Source organism: Telopea speciosissima, chromosome 7 (genome assembly GCF_018873765.1).
Source record: "Telopea speciosissima isolate NSW1024214 ecotype Mountain lineage chromosome 7, Tspe_v1, whole genome shotgun sequence".
In the NCBI taxonomy this organism is placed as follows: domain Eukaryota; kingdom Viridiplantae; phylum Streptophyta; class Magnoliopsida; order Proteales; family Proteaceae; genus Telopea; species Telopea speciosissima.
Genome location: NC_057922.1, coordinates 57,043,386 through 57,064,648, shown reverse-complemented (window position 1 = coordinate 57,064,648; position 21,263 = coordinate 57,043,386). Strand labels below are relative to the sequence as shown.

The 21,263-nt window shown below is 39.8% G+C and overlaps 1 protein-coding gene across 1 annotated transcript in view; it reads right to left on the bottom strand.

Moving 5' to 3' along the window:
* Positions 1–20,832, bottom strand: part of LOC122668114 (protein MODIFIED TRANSPORT TO THE VACUOLE 1-like) — a 28,425-nt gene extending 7,593 nt beyond the window's left edge. The window contains exons 1-4 of the mRNA XM_043864686.1: positions 20,541–20,832; positions 20,184–20,431; positions 18,984–19,730; positions 18,674–18,829 (exon numbers count right to left, since the gene is read on the bottom strand). Of these exons, the coding sequence (XP_043720621.1) occupies positions 18,674–18,829; positions 18,984–19,730; positions 20,184–20,390 (1,110 nt within the window). The 5' untranslated portion in view covers positions 20,391–20,431; positions 20,541–20,832. The remainder of the gene's footprint in view (positions 1–18,673; positions 18,830–18,983; positions 19,731–20,183; positions 20,432–20,540) is intronic.
* Between the last annotated feature and the right edge of the window lie 431 nt (positions 20,833–21,263).

Here is a 21,263-nt window from a genome sequence, read left to right as displayed (position 1 = left end):
TGCGTGAAATGCGCCCTGCCCCTGCCCCTGCTTCTGTCCATTGCACACACAGCCCACTGAATGCGCGCGGCCTGCAGGCTGCACACAAGCTGCGCGCTCGCGGCCTTTGCGCAGGCTGCAGGTAGCGACTTGTTCGCCTGGCACACGGCTGCAGCAGGGCCACGGCCAGCACCACGTGCGCGCGCGGCCTGTCTGGCTGCTCGCGGCTAGCGCAGGCTACGACGGCCTGTGGATGCTGCCCGTGGTCCATGTGTGCGTTGTTTGAAATTTTTGGACTACGGCGTTTTTCCCTCCAGAAATTTAAAAAAAAAAAATTGATTAAGTTTTGTGGGTTGGAGGAAAAATATAGGTGATGAGATTCATCTCTTCACCCACTTGGAATTAAAATTGATTTTTTAATTAATGTGGGCTTGGGTACATGTTATCACATGTGATGTGGTGGTTTAATATTTTTGGTGCAATCCATATGGTTTGTTTTCTTGATTGGTAATGTTCATACATAATGTTGCATTGGCTATGTGATAATGGGATTGGCTTTCTAATAAAATTGATGGTTATGTTATGCATGTGATGCGTTGATTTACTTTATATGGGTTATGGGTGGATGTGATGCTTCTCTCTCTCTCTCTCTCTCTCTCGCTTTTCTATAAACAAATGTACTCCACCCCATGGGCAGCCCAAATGAGGGGTTGGTTTCTCCATGGGGGTTTCTTTATCTTTGGAAAGGAAAATGTATAGATTTTTCCTAGGCTTCCAATTTTTAGTGGAGTTAAGTCTCCAGGGCATGTTGATGTTGATCCACATGTGGCGTTCAAAGCTTATGGAGATGTAAATCACCAACTTTGAAGACTTGATCGGGCGGAGGAGATGGACGAGGCGTGGCATCTGGGACATCTATGGCATGATGATGCACCCATGATTCATAGAAAGTTATTAGATTTTTTATTTTTTATAGGAGAGTTTTAATTATCACTTCTATTTAAAATTGGTCCCATCCCACAATCACTTTAATTTTTGCTAAGGGTATATTGCTATCCCTGTGATGATGTGAGAGTTGTTATTATCCCTTTTTAACGGTAATACATGTATGATATGGATTAATCTAATCTAGTAGGTCAAATCCATGACCTCCCATTGAGGATAAATATAGAAGTTTTGTGATATGGCCTCGTTGATGCCGACAGGATAAAGCCCGGTTAATATCACTTAATTATCCACATTTATCTCCTTTTGGATAAGTTAGGGTATGGATAGTGAAAGGGCACTGCGACAGTAAGCCATCCTTCATGTTTCCATGATACTAACCAATGCGATGGGTATATACATGACTTGAGTGTGTGTCAGCTGACAGGATCTAGATATGACACTCGGATGGCTGAAAATATTGGAAGCATTAGGGGCGGACAGCATAGTCCACCGCTAAGGTGTGTATAATGACTCTCGACAAGGTAAGTTGTACATACAAGGGTAGTAGGTATCCAATTCACTTTACAAGTCATGAGGGAGACTTGAATTGTAAGAGACCATTGATGATGATTGCTCGTTTTTAACATTTTTATCGATGGTTATTATACACACCTTGGCAGTGTGTACTATGGACTATGCTGTAAATGCAAGTTTATTAGCCCTAATTAGTGACTCGAAATTGACTAGACCCAACTACGTTGATTAGTACCGGAGCATTAAGTTGCTCCTAACTACAGAAGGACTCGTCAATGTTCTTAATGAGGAACCTCTAGAAGAACCCCTCCAGGTCGATGACCCTACTTATATGGAGATATATCAAGATTTTATTGTGAGGGATTCCAAAGCCTCACTGTATATTCAGGGATCTGTTGACAAATCACTGGTGAGTCTATTAAAGACATTAGCACGACTAGGGATAAGATGGACAAGCTCGCCGAGTTGCTTAATTGACAACTCACTCATGCACATTATGATGTGGTGAGCCAGCTCCATACTATCCGGATATCCCAAGGGACCCTAGTAATGGATCATGTCATAAAAATGATAATCTGTTTGAGAAATTGGAGACCAAGGGGACAACATTCGATCTTCTTTATAAGACGAATGTGATTTTAAACTCTCTGCTAGGATCATACGCTCACTTCCGGATGTCATATAAAATTAGTGACAGGGAGTTGGAGCTGACTGAATTGGCCAATACTTTGGTCGAGGTAGAGAAGACCCTTAAGGGGAACAAGCCTGAGGTTAACACCACTGATGCAAAGCCTTCTTCAAAAGAAAAGAAGAAGAAAAAGGGTAAAAGGGGTAAATCCCTAAAACCCAAGGGAGGATGTACTGGCAATAAGAAGGCACGTGGAAAGTGCTTCTATTGCAAGAAGCAGGGTCATTGGAAGAGGAACTGCCGTGCATTCCTTGCTACTGTGAAAGACAAGCCGGAAGAATCGGGTACTCCAAAAGAAGGTACATTTGACATAAATGTTCTTTATTAGTCTATTTTGTCTATTGAACCATCTAATTCATGGTTGGTGGACTCTGGCGCCACTATCCATGTTTGCAATGTATTGCAGGGGTTCAGGGAAACAAGGAAACTGGAAAGAAATGAAATGCGCATGAGGATGGGCACTGGAGCTGCAGCCATGGTGATGGCTGTTGGAACTTTTATTTTAAATTTTGGTTCTGTTAATTTAGTTCTAAAGGATTGTTACTATGTACCCATCTTTTACAAGGAAGATTATTTCAGTTTAAAAACTTGTTTTGGATAGTTTTTCCTCTAATTCTAAATTAGTTCTTCGTTTTAATAATTCTTTTGTGGCATCTAGTTATTTACAAAATGGATTGTACTTTCTAGATTTGCCCTGATAAAACGAATATAGTTTCAAACGTTGATCTGAAACGGAAAGTAGCTCCAGTGAATCTAACGTACCTATGGCATCTAAGATTAGGTGACATTAATATGGACCGAATCGGTAGGCTGGTGAAGGATGGACCTCTGGACAGTCTAAAAGTCGAATCCGTTTCTCACATGTGAGTCATGCCTTCAAGGCAAAATGAACAAGAAATCCTTCAACAATAAAGGTATTAGAGCCACAGATTTGTTAGAGTTAGTATGTGGACCCATAAACATACAAGCTAGGTATGGATTTGAGTACTTTATAACATTCACCGATGATTACTCTACATATGGATATGTTTACTTAATGCGCAGAAAATCGAAAGCCTTTAAGAAATTCAGGGAATTCCAAGCCTAAGTCGAAAGATAGTTGGATAAACGCATCAAGTCCTTGCGATCGGATCGCGGAGGAGAATATTTATTGGATGAGTTTACGGAGTATCTCACATTAGAGGGGATTGTTAGTCAGCTAACAAATCCTGGAACACCACTACAAAATGGTGTATCCGAACGGCGCAACCGGACTTTATTAGATAGGATCGTTATCGCGTCAAGTACTTGACGCGGTCAAGTGTGCATCGTGCGGCTGGGCACCGCCCATGTGTGCACGGTGGGGCCCACTGTGCGCACATGGGCGGTGCCCAGCCGCACGATGCACACTTGACCGTGTCAAGTACTTGACGTGATAATTTTCCTATTAGATATGGTTCGGAGTATGCTCACTTCTAGTGAACTCCTGCTATCTTTCTGGGGGTTTGCCCTAGAGACGACAATTTATATCTTGAATAGGGTTCCAACTAAAGTTGTAGTTAAAACACCTTTTGAGTTGTGAAAAGGGTATAAGCCTAGCAGCTTTGTACATTTATATCCTTTATGAGTTTGAGTATGCTTTTTGAGTCTTCTGTACAAGTTTGTAAGGAACTACAGCTTTGTACACGAATTTGAGTAATGAATTTGGCTTGTTGGCTTTTGTTCTGTGGTGATTCAATACCTCCCTTCTATGGTGATTCAGTAGGCTCCCTGGTGGTGATTCCAAGGTAGTGTTTCAGGTGGTGATTCCTAAACATATATCCCCTTCCTCTTTCTTATCTACTTCTTCAATCAAACATGCAAATCTCATCTTTTAACTTGTTTATGAAATTCCTTGTCAAGTAGGAATTCTGGATTTCTTTGTCACAGAACTTTATTTTCCATTCTGCTTTCAGAACTAGCTATCGGATTTGATTTCTGGTTTATTCCCGATTCCAAAATTGGATCTTGCTATCGATTTAACACTTAACAGAGTCCAACATCTAGTATGATTTCTCAGTTTCTCTCTATTTTGGCTTAAATTCTGGAATCGGAATTCAGATTAGTATTCCACTATTACTGTTAAATTTAGCTGTTGTTTAATTATCTTTTAGTTGCTAAATTGAAACCTTGAAATTCTGCACATCGATTCTGCTATTTTCTGGGTTTTCAAGTTTCCTTCTTTCAATACGACTTCATCATATCCTCAAATCTAACCGTTAGATCTCTGTCGAATTTTATTCTGTTATTCAATTTATCTGAAATCTTTTTGTTCCTTACTTCCTGTGATTCTGGAAAGGATCATGGTTTTCTGAACCCTATCCTATAGGTGTTTTAGAACCCCACCACCAATACCTTAGGTTCTACAATACACAATAGGTCAGGAGTACTGTTCTATTAGTGGACACAAATGTCAGGAGCACTACTACTCTATTAACCAATTATGTTGCTCCATTTTTCAGTTTTCGCCGTTACTATCCTGCTACTGTTTGCTCTACAGCTTCAAGTTTTTTTTTTTCTAATTCAATTCACAGTTTGTTACCCGATTTCAATATTTCATAATGTCGATTCTGATTAAATCTGAGTCTCCATTAAGAATCTAAAATTTCTCCAAAGTCCCCTAGAAGTTCAGTCTTCCTGAGTTTTCAGCTACAGTTTCAAGCCACTTCGATTTATCCAGACCTGTTTTCTGTTTTCTTTTAGTTCCTATTCTATACAACTACACAAATGCCTAGCAGAGTATTATCCCGACACCCAATTAGGGTTAGAGTTTCGTAATGTGCATTAGTTTCCCTCCACATATGAGTGCACCACTCACACCACTGTGCATTCACAAAACAGTGTTACAACACTAGAATCCTATAACCAGACCATAGTAAGAAGAAGAGGGGAGAAGAAGCACACAAGTCCCAAGAGTGGGAGAGAACCTGCGGCTAGAACAGAATGTTCTACCACAGGTCTGTCCCTATTATATTTATAATAACAACATAATTACAGGAAGGACAATAATGCCCTTACAAACATATAGGCAGGCAATCACCAAACATCTTTAATACTTTAATACCAATCTCCCCCTTACGGCAAACTCACCCCAATAACAAAGTAGATACCCATTGGCAATGGTGAAAACTCTGATCTTCTATGTTTTGCACCAAGTGTTCCTGCAAGTTCTGCTTTCTGCAATGGCTGTAGTATACTGTACATAATCCCCCCCTCACGTGTAGTATACGTGGACATAACAGAGATGATATAAGTGATAGGGCAAAAACATAATATTCCAGAATCTTCCAAAAGGTGCCAAGGGTAATGGAAAGAGAAGAAATGGCAATTTAGAGAATATCATAAACTTGGATTAGATCTGAATTTGTGAACAATGCTAAGATCAAGCTCTCAAAGGGAGCCGGATATGAACCAGAAAGGCTTCACATAACTGAATAGGTTCGTAGTTGCAACCAATAACCTTGGAACACACTGTTGTAATCCCAAACAAGCTGATCTCCAGGGTAGTAGATACGAGTCTTCAATAATGAAAGAAATTCGATCTCCAATAGTAGGATACTCAGTCTCAATAATAGGGCAGCAATAGTCCACATAAAGACAGCAGTAACATGTCAACCAGTCATGCTTACAGAAGTCAATCAATAAAACCAGCAATATATGTAGTAAAGCTCAATAGAACCAGCAAATATAAGATAAAGAATTCGAAAGATCCATAGGTAGTTGAAGCAGCCAGCCACATAGGAACAAGTAAAAAAAATAGGTTGATAATTTGAGAAATCGAGCCATAAGAATGAACCTGAATTTTTGCCAAAAATAACTGATGAATGTTGCGGAAATATGGGTTGAATATTCCTCTGATGGTTATAAAACTCTCCTAAAAAAATCAGCAAGAGTGGACTGCCCTAACCCTTAGATCGATTATAGTCAGGGTTTTGTAAAAAAACCCTGAAAGTGAAGATCGATTGTAGGGAAGGGGGCTTCAACAAAAGTGATGATGACTTGTCAAAGGTGATGTCTTCTGGTAATAGATGCTGACCACAACTGCGGGAATGGATCTCCAGTTCGAATAACCAATCTCCTTGGTGATTGAGAGTTAATCTTCAAGTGGGAGAAACACTAAAAATTGCAGGAAAAATAGGGCAGCAGCTATCTTGTGTAACATAACTTCTTCAAGCCATGAATAGTTGAAGTAAAATGTCCCTCTTGATGGTAGAAACACCTCCAAAAAACTCCAACAGCAGCAATCAACCCTAACCCTAAAATCGATATATGTCAGGGTTTTGTAAAACCCTAAAAAGGAGGATCGATTGGGGTTAGGGGTCTTCAAACACTTGGAAAGAGGCTAAGACTGAGGTCAAGTGGTCCTTGTAGTTGGAGTAATCATCCCTCCAAAAATCAGCAAAAACTGAAACCTGTAACCCTAATGTCGATTTGAGTCAGGGTTTTAACAGGTACCCAAAAATAGCAGGTTGAGAAGGTTTTGCTGTAAAAACAAATCCAGCCATCAGAAAGTGTCCAAACTTAGGTCGATTAAGGCTTGTAGTAGTAGGGAATCACCCCTAAAAAATCAGCTGCATCTGAAAAGGGAAACCCCAAAATCAATTGGAGTCAGGGTTTTGAAAAAAACCCTGACAAGTTGAGATCGATTTGGGTATGGAGGCTGGAAAAGTTAATAAAAGATGGAGAGAAAGAAAGAAAGGGAAGGAAGACTATGGAATAGGGTAGAAGAGTGTTGGAAAAGGCTGCATAGGGGGCTCCAACAATGGAGGATCAGTCTTCATTAGGTAGAAATCAGATCTCCAAAAATTCTGGACAGCTCCAATATCGCAGGTATGGCTCCAGCAGATTTCGAACAGAATTTTTTTAGTAAAAAAAGGTAGAAAGGGAGGGAGGCAGCAACTAAATCATTGATATGCTGTGTTTACCTCATTAGGGCTGCCCCTTTGCAAGGTTGAGAAGAAGAAGAACAGAAGAAGGAGAAGCCGAGAAAGGGAGATGAAGGGAGAAGTCGATTGAAGAGATGGATTAGGGTTTTCTTTCTCTTTTTCAGACCTAGATCAGACTAGCTCTGATACCATGTTGGTAGAATCGTGGGCTAGAAAAGAGAGAATGAGAGAATAATTGCTTGTATTAATTGATAGGTAAGCCCCTCTATTTATAATAGAGGGGAAAGTTACAAGAGACTAAAATAGGCGATGTGGGACTAAAACCCACATAGCCGACTTACACTAAATAACATAAAAACTACCCCAAAAGGACCAGAATACCCCCACGGTATTCTGGAGTACATATTCCAACACAGACCATTAGGCTGAATAATCTACATATATTTACTACTGTTTTGCATATTAGTTGGTAAACAGAATTATTACAACAACTATCTTTATTCTTTAAGAACTTTGACAGCTCCTGCAGTGTTCCTACTTAATGTTGTTATTCATTAACAACATCACATGTTGCCTAATTGGAACTAAAGTATTAAGAATGCATCAGCCTAATTAAATTCTGATCATTACTTTTTTATTTCTTATAGCCTAATATCTAACTGTAAGGGATGTATGCTTGCTGCCTATATGTTGAAGACTCAATTTTGTGGTAAACCTAGACTTTAGGAACCTTTCCTACATCAAATTTGGTATCAGAGCCAGATTAAAGGGTTTGTTGTTGCCATATAATTGAGTCTTGACTATTGACTTCTTGTGTCCGGATGTCTTGTTAACTAGGACTAATCTGAAAAAGAGTCTAACCATAGTAGAACAAGTTTTGAATGACTGTTACAGCCAATTGGAAGATATAAATTTCCTCCTTAGGTTTGCTACATTGAATAGTGTCGTTGGCTATTCATATCGAAGTCATATTGTTGAAAAAGATATTGTCAAACTCAAGGTTGAAAGGGCTGAAATTCTTTCATAATTAGAAGTCCTTAGCAGACCCTAGAACTCAAGAAAATCTCCCAATAACAGTTCTGGTTTTGGATAAACTCCAGCAGTCCTTTCCATTGTATGTCCACCCGAAGTGGTAAGACATACCAAATCATGCCTGGTTCTTCGAACAACCCAATGAATCCTGAAGAGATATCAAATGCTCTTCTTGCAAATCAAAAAGTTCTTGAGGATATCCAGAATGAGATGGCCATTAACAAGGCTGGTTGTATTGTTCAAAATGCAAGCATACAAACCATCACCCAATGCTTGCAAGTCATTACAGCCAAATTGGCTGACATGGATGTACCCATCCATAGTGCCGACAGACCATCCCATCAGGACTTACAAGATAAAATGGGCTTAGGATAGAAATCCCCGAACCACCTTTAGAACAAAATGATAGAATGAGGGATAACTTCCTCATGCAAGGTTTAGGCCGTGGTAGAGGTCGTGGACCTCGTGGATATCGTCCTCAAAGGCGTCATGTACCCTATGATGTCGATGAGGGAATATGACCACCATGATAGAGGTATGGACATCAAAAAAATGGTCAGATTGGATGCACCCACTTATGATGGACAAATTGAAGCTAAAGTTTAACTTGACCGGATCCGGCAAATGGACCAATATTTTGATTTTTATAAGAAATCCGAAGAAGCCCGTTTCAGATTTGCAAAAATTAAACTTACTGGGGCTGACCAGGACTTTTGAACAGAATTAGAGTATCAAGAAGATAGTCTTGGTCATGAACCAGTCAACACTTGGGTAGAAATGCAAGCGAGATTAAAAAGGGAGTTTTTGCCTATCACCTGTAGGCTAAAATTGCTAAAGGACCTGAACACCTAAGACAAGGTAGGCTGTCTGTTACAGAGTACATGGCTAAATTTAATGAGTTGAAAATCAGAAGCCGTAATAGATAGGATGTGGAACAAACATTGTCTAGGTTCCTTACTGGACTTAACTCTGACATCCAATCACAAATGGCCCCTCATTTGGTGTGAACTGTTCCCCAAGCATTTCGGATAACTCTAGAGTTAGAGGCTTCAATGAGGACCAAAAGAAAAGCTTCCAAACTGGAGACTCTAGTTTCCAAAAACCCCTTGCAAGTACTACAAAGACTCTTACAAACCCACAGCGTCAGTTTGATAACAAGGAAAAAGGCATCTTAGAAGAAGATCCTAAGAGGACTGATCAGCCAAAATGTTTCAATTGTAAGGGGTTTGGATATTACATTAAGGATTGTCCCAATAGGAACCTCTATGTTGCAGGGCAAGAACCTGAAGATTATGACCAAGAAAATACCCAAGATGATGAGTATAAGGATTACATTCTCAATGAGACCATATCTGACTAGGAGGATGAGATCATTGATGCCTCCAGGCTTGGTGTCATGAGATACATGATCTCACAATCAAAGAGTGATGATGATTGGTGACAGACCAACATCTTTATTACTTACACCAGCCACAATGGTAAGAACTGCCGCATTGTTATCGACAACGGTAGTTGCATGAATCCAAAGCCTTACAGAGTTGCTTGGGTAGATCAATCTACTATCCCAATCAATTTTAGGTGTTTAGTTCCATTACATTTTGCTAGTTACCATGATAGAGTTTGGTGTGATGTTCTAGAAATGGACGTCGCTCACATTATCCTTGGTAGACCTTGGTTATATGACCGAAATGCTATCAATTATGGAAAGTCTAACACCTACATCTTTGAATTCAAGGGAAAGAAGATTAGATTGGTTCCTAGTCTCCCAAAAGAGGTAAAACTTCTAGATCACAAAGGAAGTACCTCTAAACAAGCCCCCCTGAAGACACTCAACATTTTAAACCAGAAACAATTTGAATCTAAGTGCAAAAAATCCAAGGTTGCCTATGTTCTAGTTGTCAGGTAGAGTATGAGAATTATGAATCAGGTGCTTAGACCATTCAATGGTAAATTTCTGGTGGTTTACTTTGATGACATTCTTATCTATAGTAAATCACAGGCTGAACACTTTGATCACTTGTGGCAAGTATTTCAAGCACTTCAACAAGAAAAGCTTTATACTAACTTAAAGAAGTGTACCTTCATAAGTGATCAAGTCATATTCTTAGGATTCGTTGTTTCAAAAGCAGGAGTGTCTGCTGATCCTGAAAAGGTTAGAGCTATTGTAGAGTGGCCTGAGCCAAAGAGCATTCATGATGTGCGTAGTTTTCATGGCTTAGCTACTTTCTACAGGAGGTTCATTTACCGATTCAACACTATCATGGCTCCAATCACTGACTGCATTAAACAGAAAGAATTTAGATGGACTAAAAATGCAGCAAAGGTTTTCATTGAAATTAAGAGGTTGATGACGGAATCCCCAGTTCTCTGTCTCCTGGACTTTTCAGAAGTCTTTGAAGTTCAGTGTAATGCATCAGGTGTAGGAATAGGTGGTGTTCTTGGACAAGAAGGTCACCCCGTTGCTTATTTTAGTGAAAAATTAAATGAAGCAAAGCAACGACACTCCACCTATGATAAGGAATTCTATACGGTTGTGCAAGCCTTACGCTATTGCCATCACTACCTCTTACCGCATGAATTTGTGTTGTTCCCTGACCACCAGGTTTTGCAACACCAAAGTGCACAAAAGAAGCTAAATCCATAACATGCAAAATGGGTTGAGTTTCTACAAGAGTACACATTTGTACTTAAACATAAACCTGATGTCACAAATACTGCCGCTGAAGCATTAAGTCGGAGGAGCATGATCATTTCTCCTATCAATGCTAAGAATCGAGTTTCAATATTGCTCCAGACCATGAGTATAGAGGTCTTAGGATTTGAGGAGGTCAAAGAGCAATACCCCACTTGTCCTGACTTTAGTGAGTTGTTTGCTTCCTTGAACAACAAACTCCTATTAGTCAATCTGATTATCTTTTGAGAGATGGCTTCCATTTTAAAGGGAGTAAGCTTTGTATTTCCAGGACTTCACTTCGAGATTTTCTGATTTGGTAATTACATGCTGGTGGCATCGCTGGTCATTTTGGTCAAGATAAGACCATTGCCTTTGTAGAAGACCGATTTTATTGGCCGGGTCTTAAAAAGGATATTGCTAGAGTTGTGAGTCAGTGCCATACATGTCAAACTACTAAACAACGTAAGCAAAACACTGGTTTATACACACCTCATCCTGTGCTACATGCTCCTTGGCAAGACCTTAGCATGGATTTTGTGTTTGGTCTACCTAGAACTTCGAGAGACCATGATTCTGTATTTGTGGTTGTGGATTGTTTCATGAAGATGGCACATTTCATTCCTTGTTTCAAGACACGATGCATCTGTTGTTGCAAGATTGTTCTTTCATGAGATTATGAAGTTCCATGGGTTGCCCAAGTCAATAGTATCTGATAGGGACGTTAAGTTCACAAGTCACTTCTGGAGAACTTTGTGGTGGATGATTAATACCAAACTCCGTTTTCTTCAGCTTTCCATTCCCAAACTGATGATGGCCAAACTGAAGTAATCAATAGGAGTTTAGGAAACCTATTACGTTGTCTTATAGGTGAATACTTAACTAGTTGGGATCGTGTCCTAGCCCAAGCTGAGTTTGCTTATAAGCAATCTATAAACCGTACCACTGGTCTCTCACCCTTTGAGATATGTTTGGGTTATCAGCCTAGAGCACCCATAGACCTCATACATGCAGTTTCTGGCTCTAGAGTGTCCCGGTCAGCTGAGTTCTTTGCGCAGCATATACATAACTTACATGCAAATATAAAGCGCAAAATATCCATAAGTAATGATCAATACAAATCTAGGGCGGATGTACGTCGAAGATTTCAAGAGTTCCAAGAAGGTGATATGGTAATGGTGAGAATTAAACCACAACGTTTTGTTAAAGGAAAAGCGAGCAAATTACATGCTCGTAGTGCAGGTCCATTCAAGGTTCTCAAAAGAATTAATGTTAATGCTTATGTAATTGATTTGCCAACTGATATGGGAATTAACAATATATTTAATGTAGAGGAACTTGTCTCCTACCACAGTTCACCCACTTCTTTTTCATTTAATCCGGATGATCTAGATAATTCCCCATTTACTATTCCTATTCTTATGGAACAACCCATTTCTGTACCTCCTATACCAAGATTTGAACAAAAAGCTGAAGAAATTGAGGAGATTATTGATGAGAGGATAGTTTCAGCTCAAAATGAAGAATCCAAAGAGTTCTTAGTACGTTGGAACGGAAGACCTGAAATAGATAGCATTTGGATTACATTTGAAGAATTGCAACAGATCAGTCCATCATTACTAGAACACTACATCAATTTTCATTCACCGGAGATGAATTCTTTCAAGCAGGGAAAAATTGATGAGAGTCTCAAGGTGTACCAAAGGAAGAGAAAGCAGAAGTGACACATCAGTAGCCACGTCACCATCTACAAAAGCAGCCATGACACCATCCACGTCAGCAGCCATCCACATCAGCAGCCATGTCAACATCCATCCATATCAACATATGAAGATCTTTTATTTTATTTCTTTCTTTTAAGTCTTGTGTTGCAAGATATTTTGAATTTTAAATAGGCAGTTTTTTTCTGTTTTCTTTTTAGAAGTTACAAAATTGTTTTGGTTGTAAGTTGTAACTTCCTCCCCTCTCTTCCCATCCACGGTTTTCGGTTACTGTCCAAGTTTGGACAGCAACTTTTTCTCCTGTCCCTACACTTGTAACCACCCTTTATTTTTTCTGTTTAAATATGTAATAACCTGCAGAAAATGCTGACACAGAACAGAAAATAAAAAGTGCAGAATTGATGGAGACTTCTCCCTTCTTTGAGTAAGTTCCTTCTATTCCTCTTCTTCTGTCTTGGTACTATTCCCCCCCCCCCCCCCTCCTCTATCCTTAACTATTTCTTTTTCTCCTCTTCATTATCATGTTTAAGCCATAAGCCTACAATTCTCCTGCCACGTTTCTGTCATTACAGTTTGCTAGTTTTTTTTTACTAAGCCTTTATGATGCAAACCTGTTAGCAGACCATTAGGCTGAATAATCTACATATATTTACTACTGTTTTGCATATTAGTTGGTAAACAGAATTATTACAACAACTATCTTTATTCTTTAAGAACTTTGACAGCTCTTGCTGTATTCCTACTTAATGTTGTTATTCATCAATACCATCACATGTTGCCTAATTGGAACTAAAGTATTAAGAATGCATCAGCCTAATTAAATTCTGATCATTACTTTTTTATTTCTTATTGCCTAATATCTAACTGTAAGGGATGTATGTTTGCTGCCTATATGTTGAGGACTCAATTTTGTGGTAAACCTAGACATTAGGAACTTTCCCTACATCAAAAACCCATCTCAAAAAGTAATGACCGAATCCACATCAACTCAGCAGTAGTATGTGCCCTAGCTCTATACTCTACTTCAACACTAGACCTGGCAACCATAGTTTGTTTCTTGCTTCGCCACATAACCAAGTTCCCACCAACAAAATTACAATATCCTGTGGTAGACTGACGATCATTGGTTGAACCTGCTCAATCTGCATCAGAGTATATAACTAACTCAATATGTCTATTGGGACGATAAATAAGCCCCTTCCCAGGAGCACCCTTCAAATATCGAAGAACCTGAATAGCTGCATCCTAATGAGACTTACAAGGAGATTGCATGAACTGACTAAGAACCCCAGGTCCCCAACAACAAATGATATGTCTGGCCTAGTGACAGTCAAATATATTGACTTCCCAATCAAGCTTCTATAGGAGTGGACCTCTTTAAAAGGTTCCCCATCATCAATCCCAAATTTTTTATTAGGATCCATAGGAATATCCACTGGTAACAGCAACAAGCACAGCAGTATCAGTCAAGAGATCTAAAACATACTTTCTTTGAGATAGGCTGATCCCCTTTCGGCTTCTAATAACCTCAATCCCAAAAAAGTAATGAAGCCGGCCCAAGTCTTTGGTCTGAAAATACTGCTATAAATAATCCTTTACCTCCTTAATGCCACTCATCATTTCCTGAGACAATGATGTAATCAACATAGACAACAGCAATAACCAATTTCTCTCCTTGGTGACAAACAAACATTAAATGATCTAAAAACACTAAGTAAAACCATAACCAGTCACAATAACACTGAACTTCTCGAACCACGCCCGAGGGGACTGTTTCAGTCCATAAATGGCCTTGTGCAACCTACACACGCGTCTACCATTCTCCCCCTGAGCAACATACCTTGGAGGTTGCTTCATATTGACCTCTTCGAGTAAGTCACCATAGAGGAAGGCATTTTCAATGTCTAGCTGAATTAATGGCCAATCAAAGTTTACAGCCATAAAAATAAGAAGGGGAACAAAATTCAAGCATGCCACAAGAGAAAAAATCTCAAAGTAGTCAACACCATAAGACTGGGTGTATCCCTTAGCCATCAGGCGAGCTATAAGCCGCTCAACAGAACCATTAGAGTGATACTTAATAGTATACACCCACCTACACTTCACCAGGTCTTTGCCAGGAGGTAACTCCACCATCTCCCATGTATGACGAGTCAATAAGGCATCCATTTCCACATCCATGGCTTTCTTCCAAGCAGGAATAGCAAGAGCCTCAGTGTGGGTGCGAGGAATGGTATAAGTAGACAGAGAGTGAGCAAAACTATGGTAACAAGAAGAAAGGTGGGAGAGTGACACAAACTTATCAATGGGATATGCAACTAAAGATTTTTGGGTGCATAACCGTTTATCTTTACGAGCGGCAATTGGTAAGTCATTTGGTTCAGCTGGTAAGACAAGAAGAGCAAGTAAGTGAGGATCCGCACCAAAAGTTGAGGACGGCACAGTAAGAGATGGAGATTGATCAGTAATATCTTGATGGAACTGCCCAATATGCCTCTTGTGCCGATAGACCTACAGAGGAGGGGTAAACAGAGGAACAACCACTAGAATGGGAGGAGGGTCAAACACAATCAAAGGATCGCCCAACAAGGTGGGTTGATCAGAGAAGTAGGATGCACCTTCAAAGAAGGTAACATCAATACTGACAATTTGTCTTCGAGAAATGGGGTCATAACACCAATACCCCTTCTGAGTACGGGAGTAACCTAGAAAAACACACTTAGTTGACCTAGGGTCTAACTTATCACCCGGTTGATGGAGATTATAAACAAAGCAGACACATCCAAAAAACCGATGCGGTAAGTTAAAAATAGGTAAGTCAAGAAATAACACAGAGAAGGGAGATTTATCGGCAAGCCCAGAAGAAGGCATTCGGCTAATTAAGTAACAAGCAGTAAGAACTATATCAAACCAAAAATGTTTAAGTACTTGCATGTAAAGCATAATAGCATGGGCGACCTAAAAAAAGTGTCTATTTTTCCGTTTTGCTACCCCATTTTGTGAAGGAGTATAAGAACAATTAGTTTGGTGAATCATTCCATTATCAACACAAAAAAAGGAAATTTCGTTTTGAACAAATTCCAAGGCATTATCAGAACAAGAAACTTGAATTGAAGCTTTAAACTGGGTTTTTATTTCATTGCAAAAATTCCGAAATGCATGTAAAAATTCAGAACGATCCTTTAAAATATATAACCAGGTAAACCGAGAGTGGTCGTCCATAAATGTGACAAAATACCAAAAACCATGTCTATTACTTGCACGACAAGGACCCCATACATCTGAATGAACCAAAGAAAAAAGAACGAAACTACGGGAAACAGTACCAGGTGGATAAGAAGCACGATGATGCTTTCCCAACTCGTAGCCCTCACACTCTAACCTATCTAAAGACTTAAATTGTGGAAATAAAATTTTTAACCTAGACAAGGACAAATGTCCTAACCGACAATGCTATTGGAATGGTGACTCTCCACTAACAATAATTGCAGCAGCAAAAACACATGGGGCAGCATCATAGAGATAATATAGGCCATCTTTTTCACGCCCTCCACCAATCGTCTTCCTCATGTGAAGATCCTGAAAAGACAGTGAGAAGGAAAGAATGTTACTGAGCAATCTAGATTTTTAGTGAGTTGACTAACTGAAAGAAGGCTTAAGGGAAATTGAGGTACATGTAATACAAAAGAAAGGGAAAGGTTAGAGTTAATACAAACGGTACCATATCCAGTAACTGGTGTAGAAGAGCCATTGGCAAGGATAACGGATGGAGTATGAGAGTTAGATGAAATAGAATTAACAATAGATGACTTACAGTCATGTGAGCAGAAGCCCCCGAATCAATAATCCAAGGTGTAGAAGTGGTGGAAAGAAAAGCAGGTGTACTTGCATGAACCAATGTGGCAGCGAAAGTAGATGCCCCAGTAGCGGAAGTGGATGACTCAAGACTCTTTATACAGCGCATCAATTGATGAACCTCATCACGAAGAGCGGTGGAGGATTTTGCCATGGTTGAACCTGATTTAGTATCACTAGATGCAACCACGTCTGTACCTTCTTCAAGAGTTGTATGATTGGCCAAGTATTGAGCCCATTCTGGTTTCCCATGCTTGGACCAAGATGTATCAACAGTGTGATTGGATTTCCCACAATAAGAACACTGTCAGGCAGCTTTGTCAATGTGCTGCCCACCAAAGCCACGGCCGCCAGTACCACGTCCTCCCCTTGAACCACGGCCTCTACTAGTAGTGAATGTTGAGTTCTCCTTGGGGGTGGTATCTGGTTTTGAACTAGGACAGACAATACGCTATAGCCTAGAGTAAGTATCATTGAGAGTGGGAACTGAATCACCGGTAAGTGACCCTTCACAGCCTTCAGATTAGGATTCAATCCAGCAAAAATTTTTTACACAAAAAATTCATTTTGTTGGGCCTTCAATTTTTCAATATCAGTTGCAAGGGGCTGAAAAACATTCAACTCTTCAACTATTCCCTTAAAAGCACTGTAGTACTCCTGAAGAGATTTATCGGACTGTTGGAACTGGAATAACTTCTCATAAAGATCATAAATGCGGGTCATACTCTTTTCTTGAGAATATGTCTCCTTCAAATTATCCCACACTCCCTTAGCCATCATGTGAAACATGACTATGGCAGTAGTATCGGGTTCCATGCTATTCCACAACCAAATCAGAATAATTGCGTTCTCCTTCACCTAGGTACTGTAGTCCTTAAAATCTAGAGCCAGAGGATCAGAAGTAATATAGCTAAGTTTATCCTTAGCCATAATGTAGACACGGATAGCTTGGGCCCACAGTAGACATTGGAACTCCCTTTGAGTTTGATAGAGGTAATATGAAAATTAACATTATCTGTGGATATCTTTGTATTAGCCATAAGAAGAGAAAAGTCTTCAAAAAACCAATAAGGGCAGCAGCAGTCGATTCAGAAAAATCTTCAAAAAAACTAGTACGGGCAGTAGCAGTTGATTCTTGAAACAGGGCAGTAGTAGTAGATTCTTGAAGAGATAACCAAGGAATAGTTAACACACCAAATTCCAGTATGCATGAGAGTTTGAATCTTCAACAACAATAAGAAACAAACCAGCAAAACAGAAGGTAAAATCGAAGAGACCAGCCAAGAGGAGATCGATGTCAGGGTTTTGGGAGGGATACCACCGACTTCAAATACACAGCATAGGCATGGAAACTGATGTGCAATCAATTGCAATCAGCAACTAGGAACCATAGTATCACAATCTTCAATAATCACAGCTCCAAAAAACAGTCATACAGAGGAGATCAACATTGTCAGGGTTTTGCCTTGGGATCGATTTTTGCAGTTCTTGGCAGTAGGTGATGTAATCTTCAAATCAGCAACCATCATTAGCATAGGCAGGAATAAAATACTCCATTAATAGGGAAAGGGGTGGTTTTAACTCATAGTAACCACAGCAATAGGTGGCTGCACACCACAAGGAAAAATCATGAAAGAGAGATCAGCAGGGGAATTGTGGAAAAGATTATAATCTGATTATAGAAGCTCTAATACCATGTTAGAACACCAGAATCCTATAACCAGACCAGAGTAAGAAGAAGAGAGGAGAAGAAGCACACAAGTCCCAAGAGTGGGAGAGAACCTACGGCTAGAACAGAATGTTCTACTGCAAGTCTGTACCTATTATATTTATAATAAAAACATAATTCCAGGAAGGACAATAATGCCCTTAAAACTAACCGACAGAACAAAAGACTTAAGAAAAGACAGAATATAAGGAGAAACACTAAACTGCCCCTAACACCAATAATTCAACACTGTGCACAGACCTCACCATTCCATTATGGTGAATTAATCCTCCACCAGCCTAGATAAAAGCAACACGTTTAAACCATTCGATGTAAGAGTCATTATATTATATAACGAGGCAGCCACCTACCATACATTTGTTATGTGTAATAGACAGCCGACTATCTTCTCTATGACAGCCTATAGCTGTAACCTGTGGTCCTACATGGTGGTCTTTGGTATTACATGACCAGCTTTATCAAAGAATATATATCATATGGCCTCATGTTCTTCTCAGTTCAGTGAGACTCTGAAGATTTCGCCAAATGATACTTGGAATTAGTACATATAAAAACTTTTAGCTGTGAAAAGAAAATCAAACAGAAATCAAGAATATCTAACAAGTAACAAATCTACACATGAAAGAACTATACCTTATTTGCCTTTTCCCTCAAAGAAGCTTGGGGAGATTCAGAACATCTGACCACAGAATCTTTGTTTTCACTAAAATAAATAGCTAGATTTGAAAATTGAGCTCCATCCTTTTTCCTCAAAACTGACTCGAGGACACAGACAGCCTTCATACGGACCTGACAAACAATTAATCCACATAATATTTAGTCAAAATAATCTTCAGAATTCAAAATTTATAACATGCTATTCCGACTGTGACAAAACTAACTGTAAGATAACCACAGAAAAATTGAGGAAACGAAGCAGTTGCTTTGCGATTTCAGAAGAAACCTGCCACACAGGAGATTGAAGCTTTGATTCAAGAGCATGACTCAAAGACATTGCATCCAACTTTGAGGCATCCACAAGAAAAGTCTGTATCGCATCACGAGTTGGTTGTAGGCGCACACCACCAGATGTGACAATGGTCTCTAATAGCCTTTCCTCACGAGTCTTGTTTCCCGAATAACTTGAGCTGGAACTACCATTAGTTGTTTCCTTCATGTTTCCTCCTGAATCCTGGCCCCATGGTCCACCACCTAGATTTTTGGAGATTCCAGAAGAAGCCCGAGTTTCACTTTGTTCAAATCTCTCATATTTATCTGGATCATCACGTTCTGTTGTCAATGACCTGCGTAGATTTGGGCTCCTGTAACTCCCATTGTCATTCTTCTTTAGGGAATGTGCTGCAGTTATGCTAGTCAGTCCCTGTTTGATAGAAGCACTTCCAAGACCAACAACCTCACTAAGAAACGATTTCTTATCTTCTGGCAGCATCTCAAAGTTCGTATTCCCAAATCCTTGAATTCGCTTATTAAGATCTTCTGCTGGTGCCGATTTGCTCTCCTCTTCGGCAAAAATTGCTGATATCGTCTCATGAGCTATATCACGTACAGCCTTATTAAGCGCATCTCCCTTCAATGGATCTAACTGGCCCTTGTAATGAAACAACTGGCGAACTGCCACTGAATGGCGTTGCATTTCCCTCCTGAACTCCACACCAGATTTTCCCACTGCATATTTGATCAGCCGCAGAGCCTACAACAATACCAAGGCAATAGGTATCAGCATAGTCTGTAATACAGGCCGCTGGAAACAACACCAGTCTTGAGAGAAGTACTGATATTTCTCAAAACTTGCAAGTTCCTTCTCCAAGTATCTAATTATTACTTGCTCAGAGTTGCATGTTTTATCTGAACTACCATTTAAAACCTAAGTACGGCAATGCAATTTGGATTTCATAATTTGCAACTTGTTTTCGGCCCTCAAAACTAGAAGAATTCCTACGTAAAACTGTCAACAGTTCCAATTTGGGTGTCATAATTTGCATCTTGTTTTCGGTCCTTAACTAGAAGAATTCCTATTTTAAACCATCAAGAGTTCCACGATCAGCTGTGGAGATCTCCGGTGACAGCAAAAAGTAGGAGATACTACAGTTCACAAAAAATAAGAAGCAAAAGAGGGGGGTGAAAGGGAAAAGGCCTCCCGTACCTTCTGTTTGACGATTGGACTCTTGTGGTCCAGCCTTTTTAAGATGAATTCAGAAATTTCTTTCACGAGACTGACATGAGAAGATCGGAGCAGTTGACAAATTTCCTCTAATTTGTAGACAGGAGTGACCTTATCTTCATCGGAGGTTGCGGCATCAATCATGCGAGATCTCCAGTACGATTCGACAGCTCTTCTGCTAGAATCCATGGTCGCTATAACCAAAAGCCCAATTCTTCCGATCTCAAAGTCTGGTCACAAAGAATCACTGAGCATTGAATCACCTAAGCAACAGCATGGGAACAAGAAACCGGTGTAACAGATAAAAATGAGTCTTGAGTAATAATTTGAAAAGCCAGCCCTATTCTCCCACCGATTCACGAATTATGCAGAGTCGACGCTCTGGATCAGGGAACAAGCCTAGAATTCTCCGGACCAACACATCAAATGCTGGATTCGGAAGGATTATTGGGCCAAGAAACGAATAAACACCCTAATTGCTTCGATCTTGGAGGTTCTAGGGCCTGATCTTGAAGGAATTCGAACGAGAATGGAAGTGTAGAGGATGAGAAGCGATACGTTGTCCTTGGTAGAGGGGCAGAGAGGACGCAGGAAGCCCTCAGAGCGCAGACAGCTCTTCCTACGCCTCTCTCCACGTATGCACGCACGCGCAGACCAGATCCAGTACTTAAGGGCTTGTATGGTAACCTTCCGAAAATTGGATTTTGGTGTTTTTTTTTAGGATTTTTATCAAATGCCCCTCTCAAAATGTCTATTTGTCTAAATGCGTCCTTACAACTTTACAATTTCCACATGCCTTTTACTTTCAAAACATTGTAACACTTTAGTCCAATCCATTAGTCTGGGATGTTAGACATTAGTTTCAGGAAATCTAATGATCAAAATGCCCTTGTGATAAAAACCCACCAAAATTAAAGAATAAACTGACCAAATTGCCCTCATCTTCCCCAAACCGTTTAGGGTTTGAAACTGAAAATCAAACCCTAAACCATTTACAAAGACCCAATGACGAAAGAGAGACTGACTTTGGAAGGGGATGAGGTTAGACTTCAGAGGTCTCAA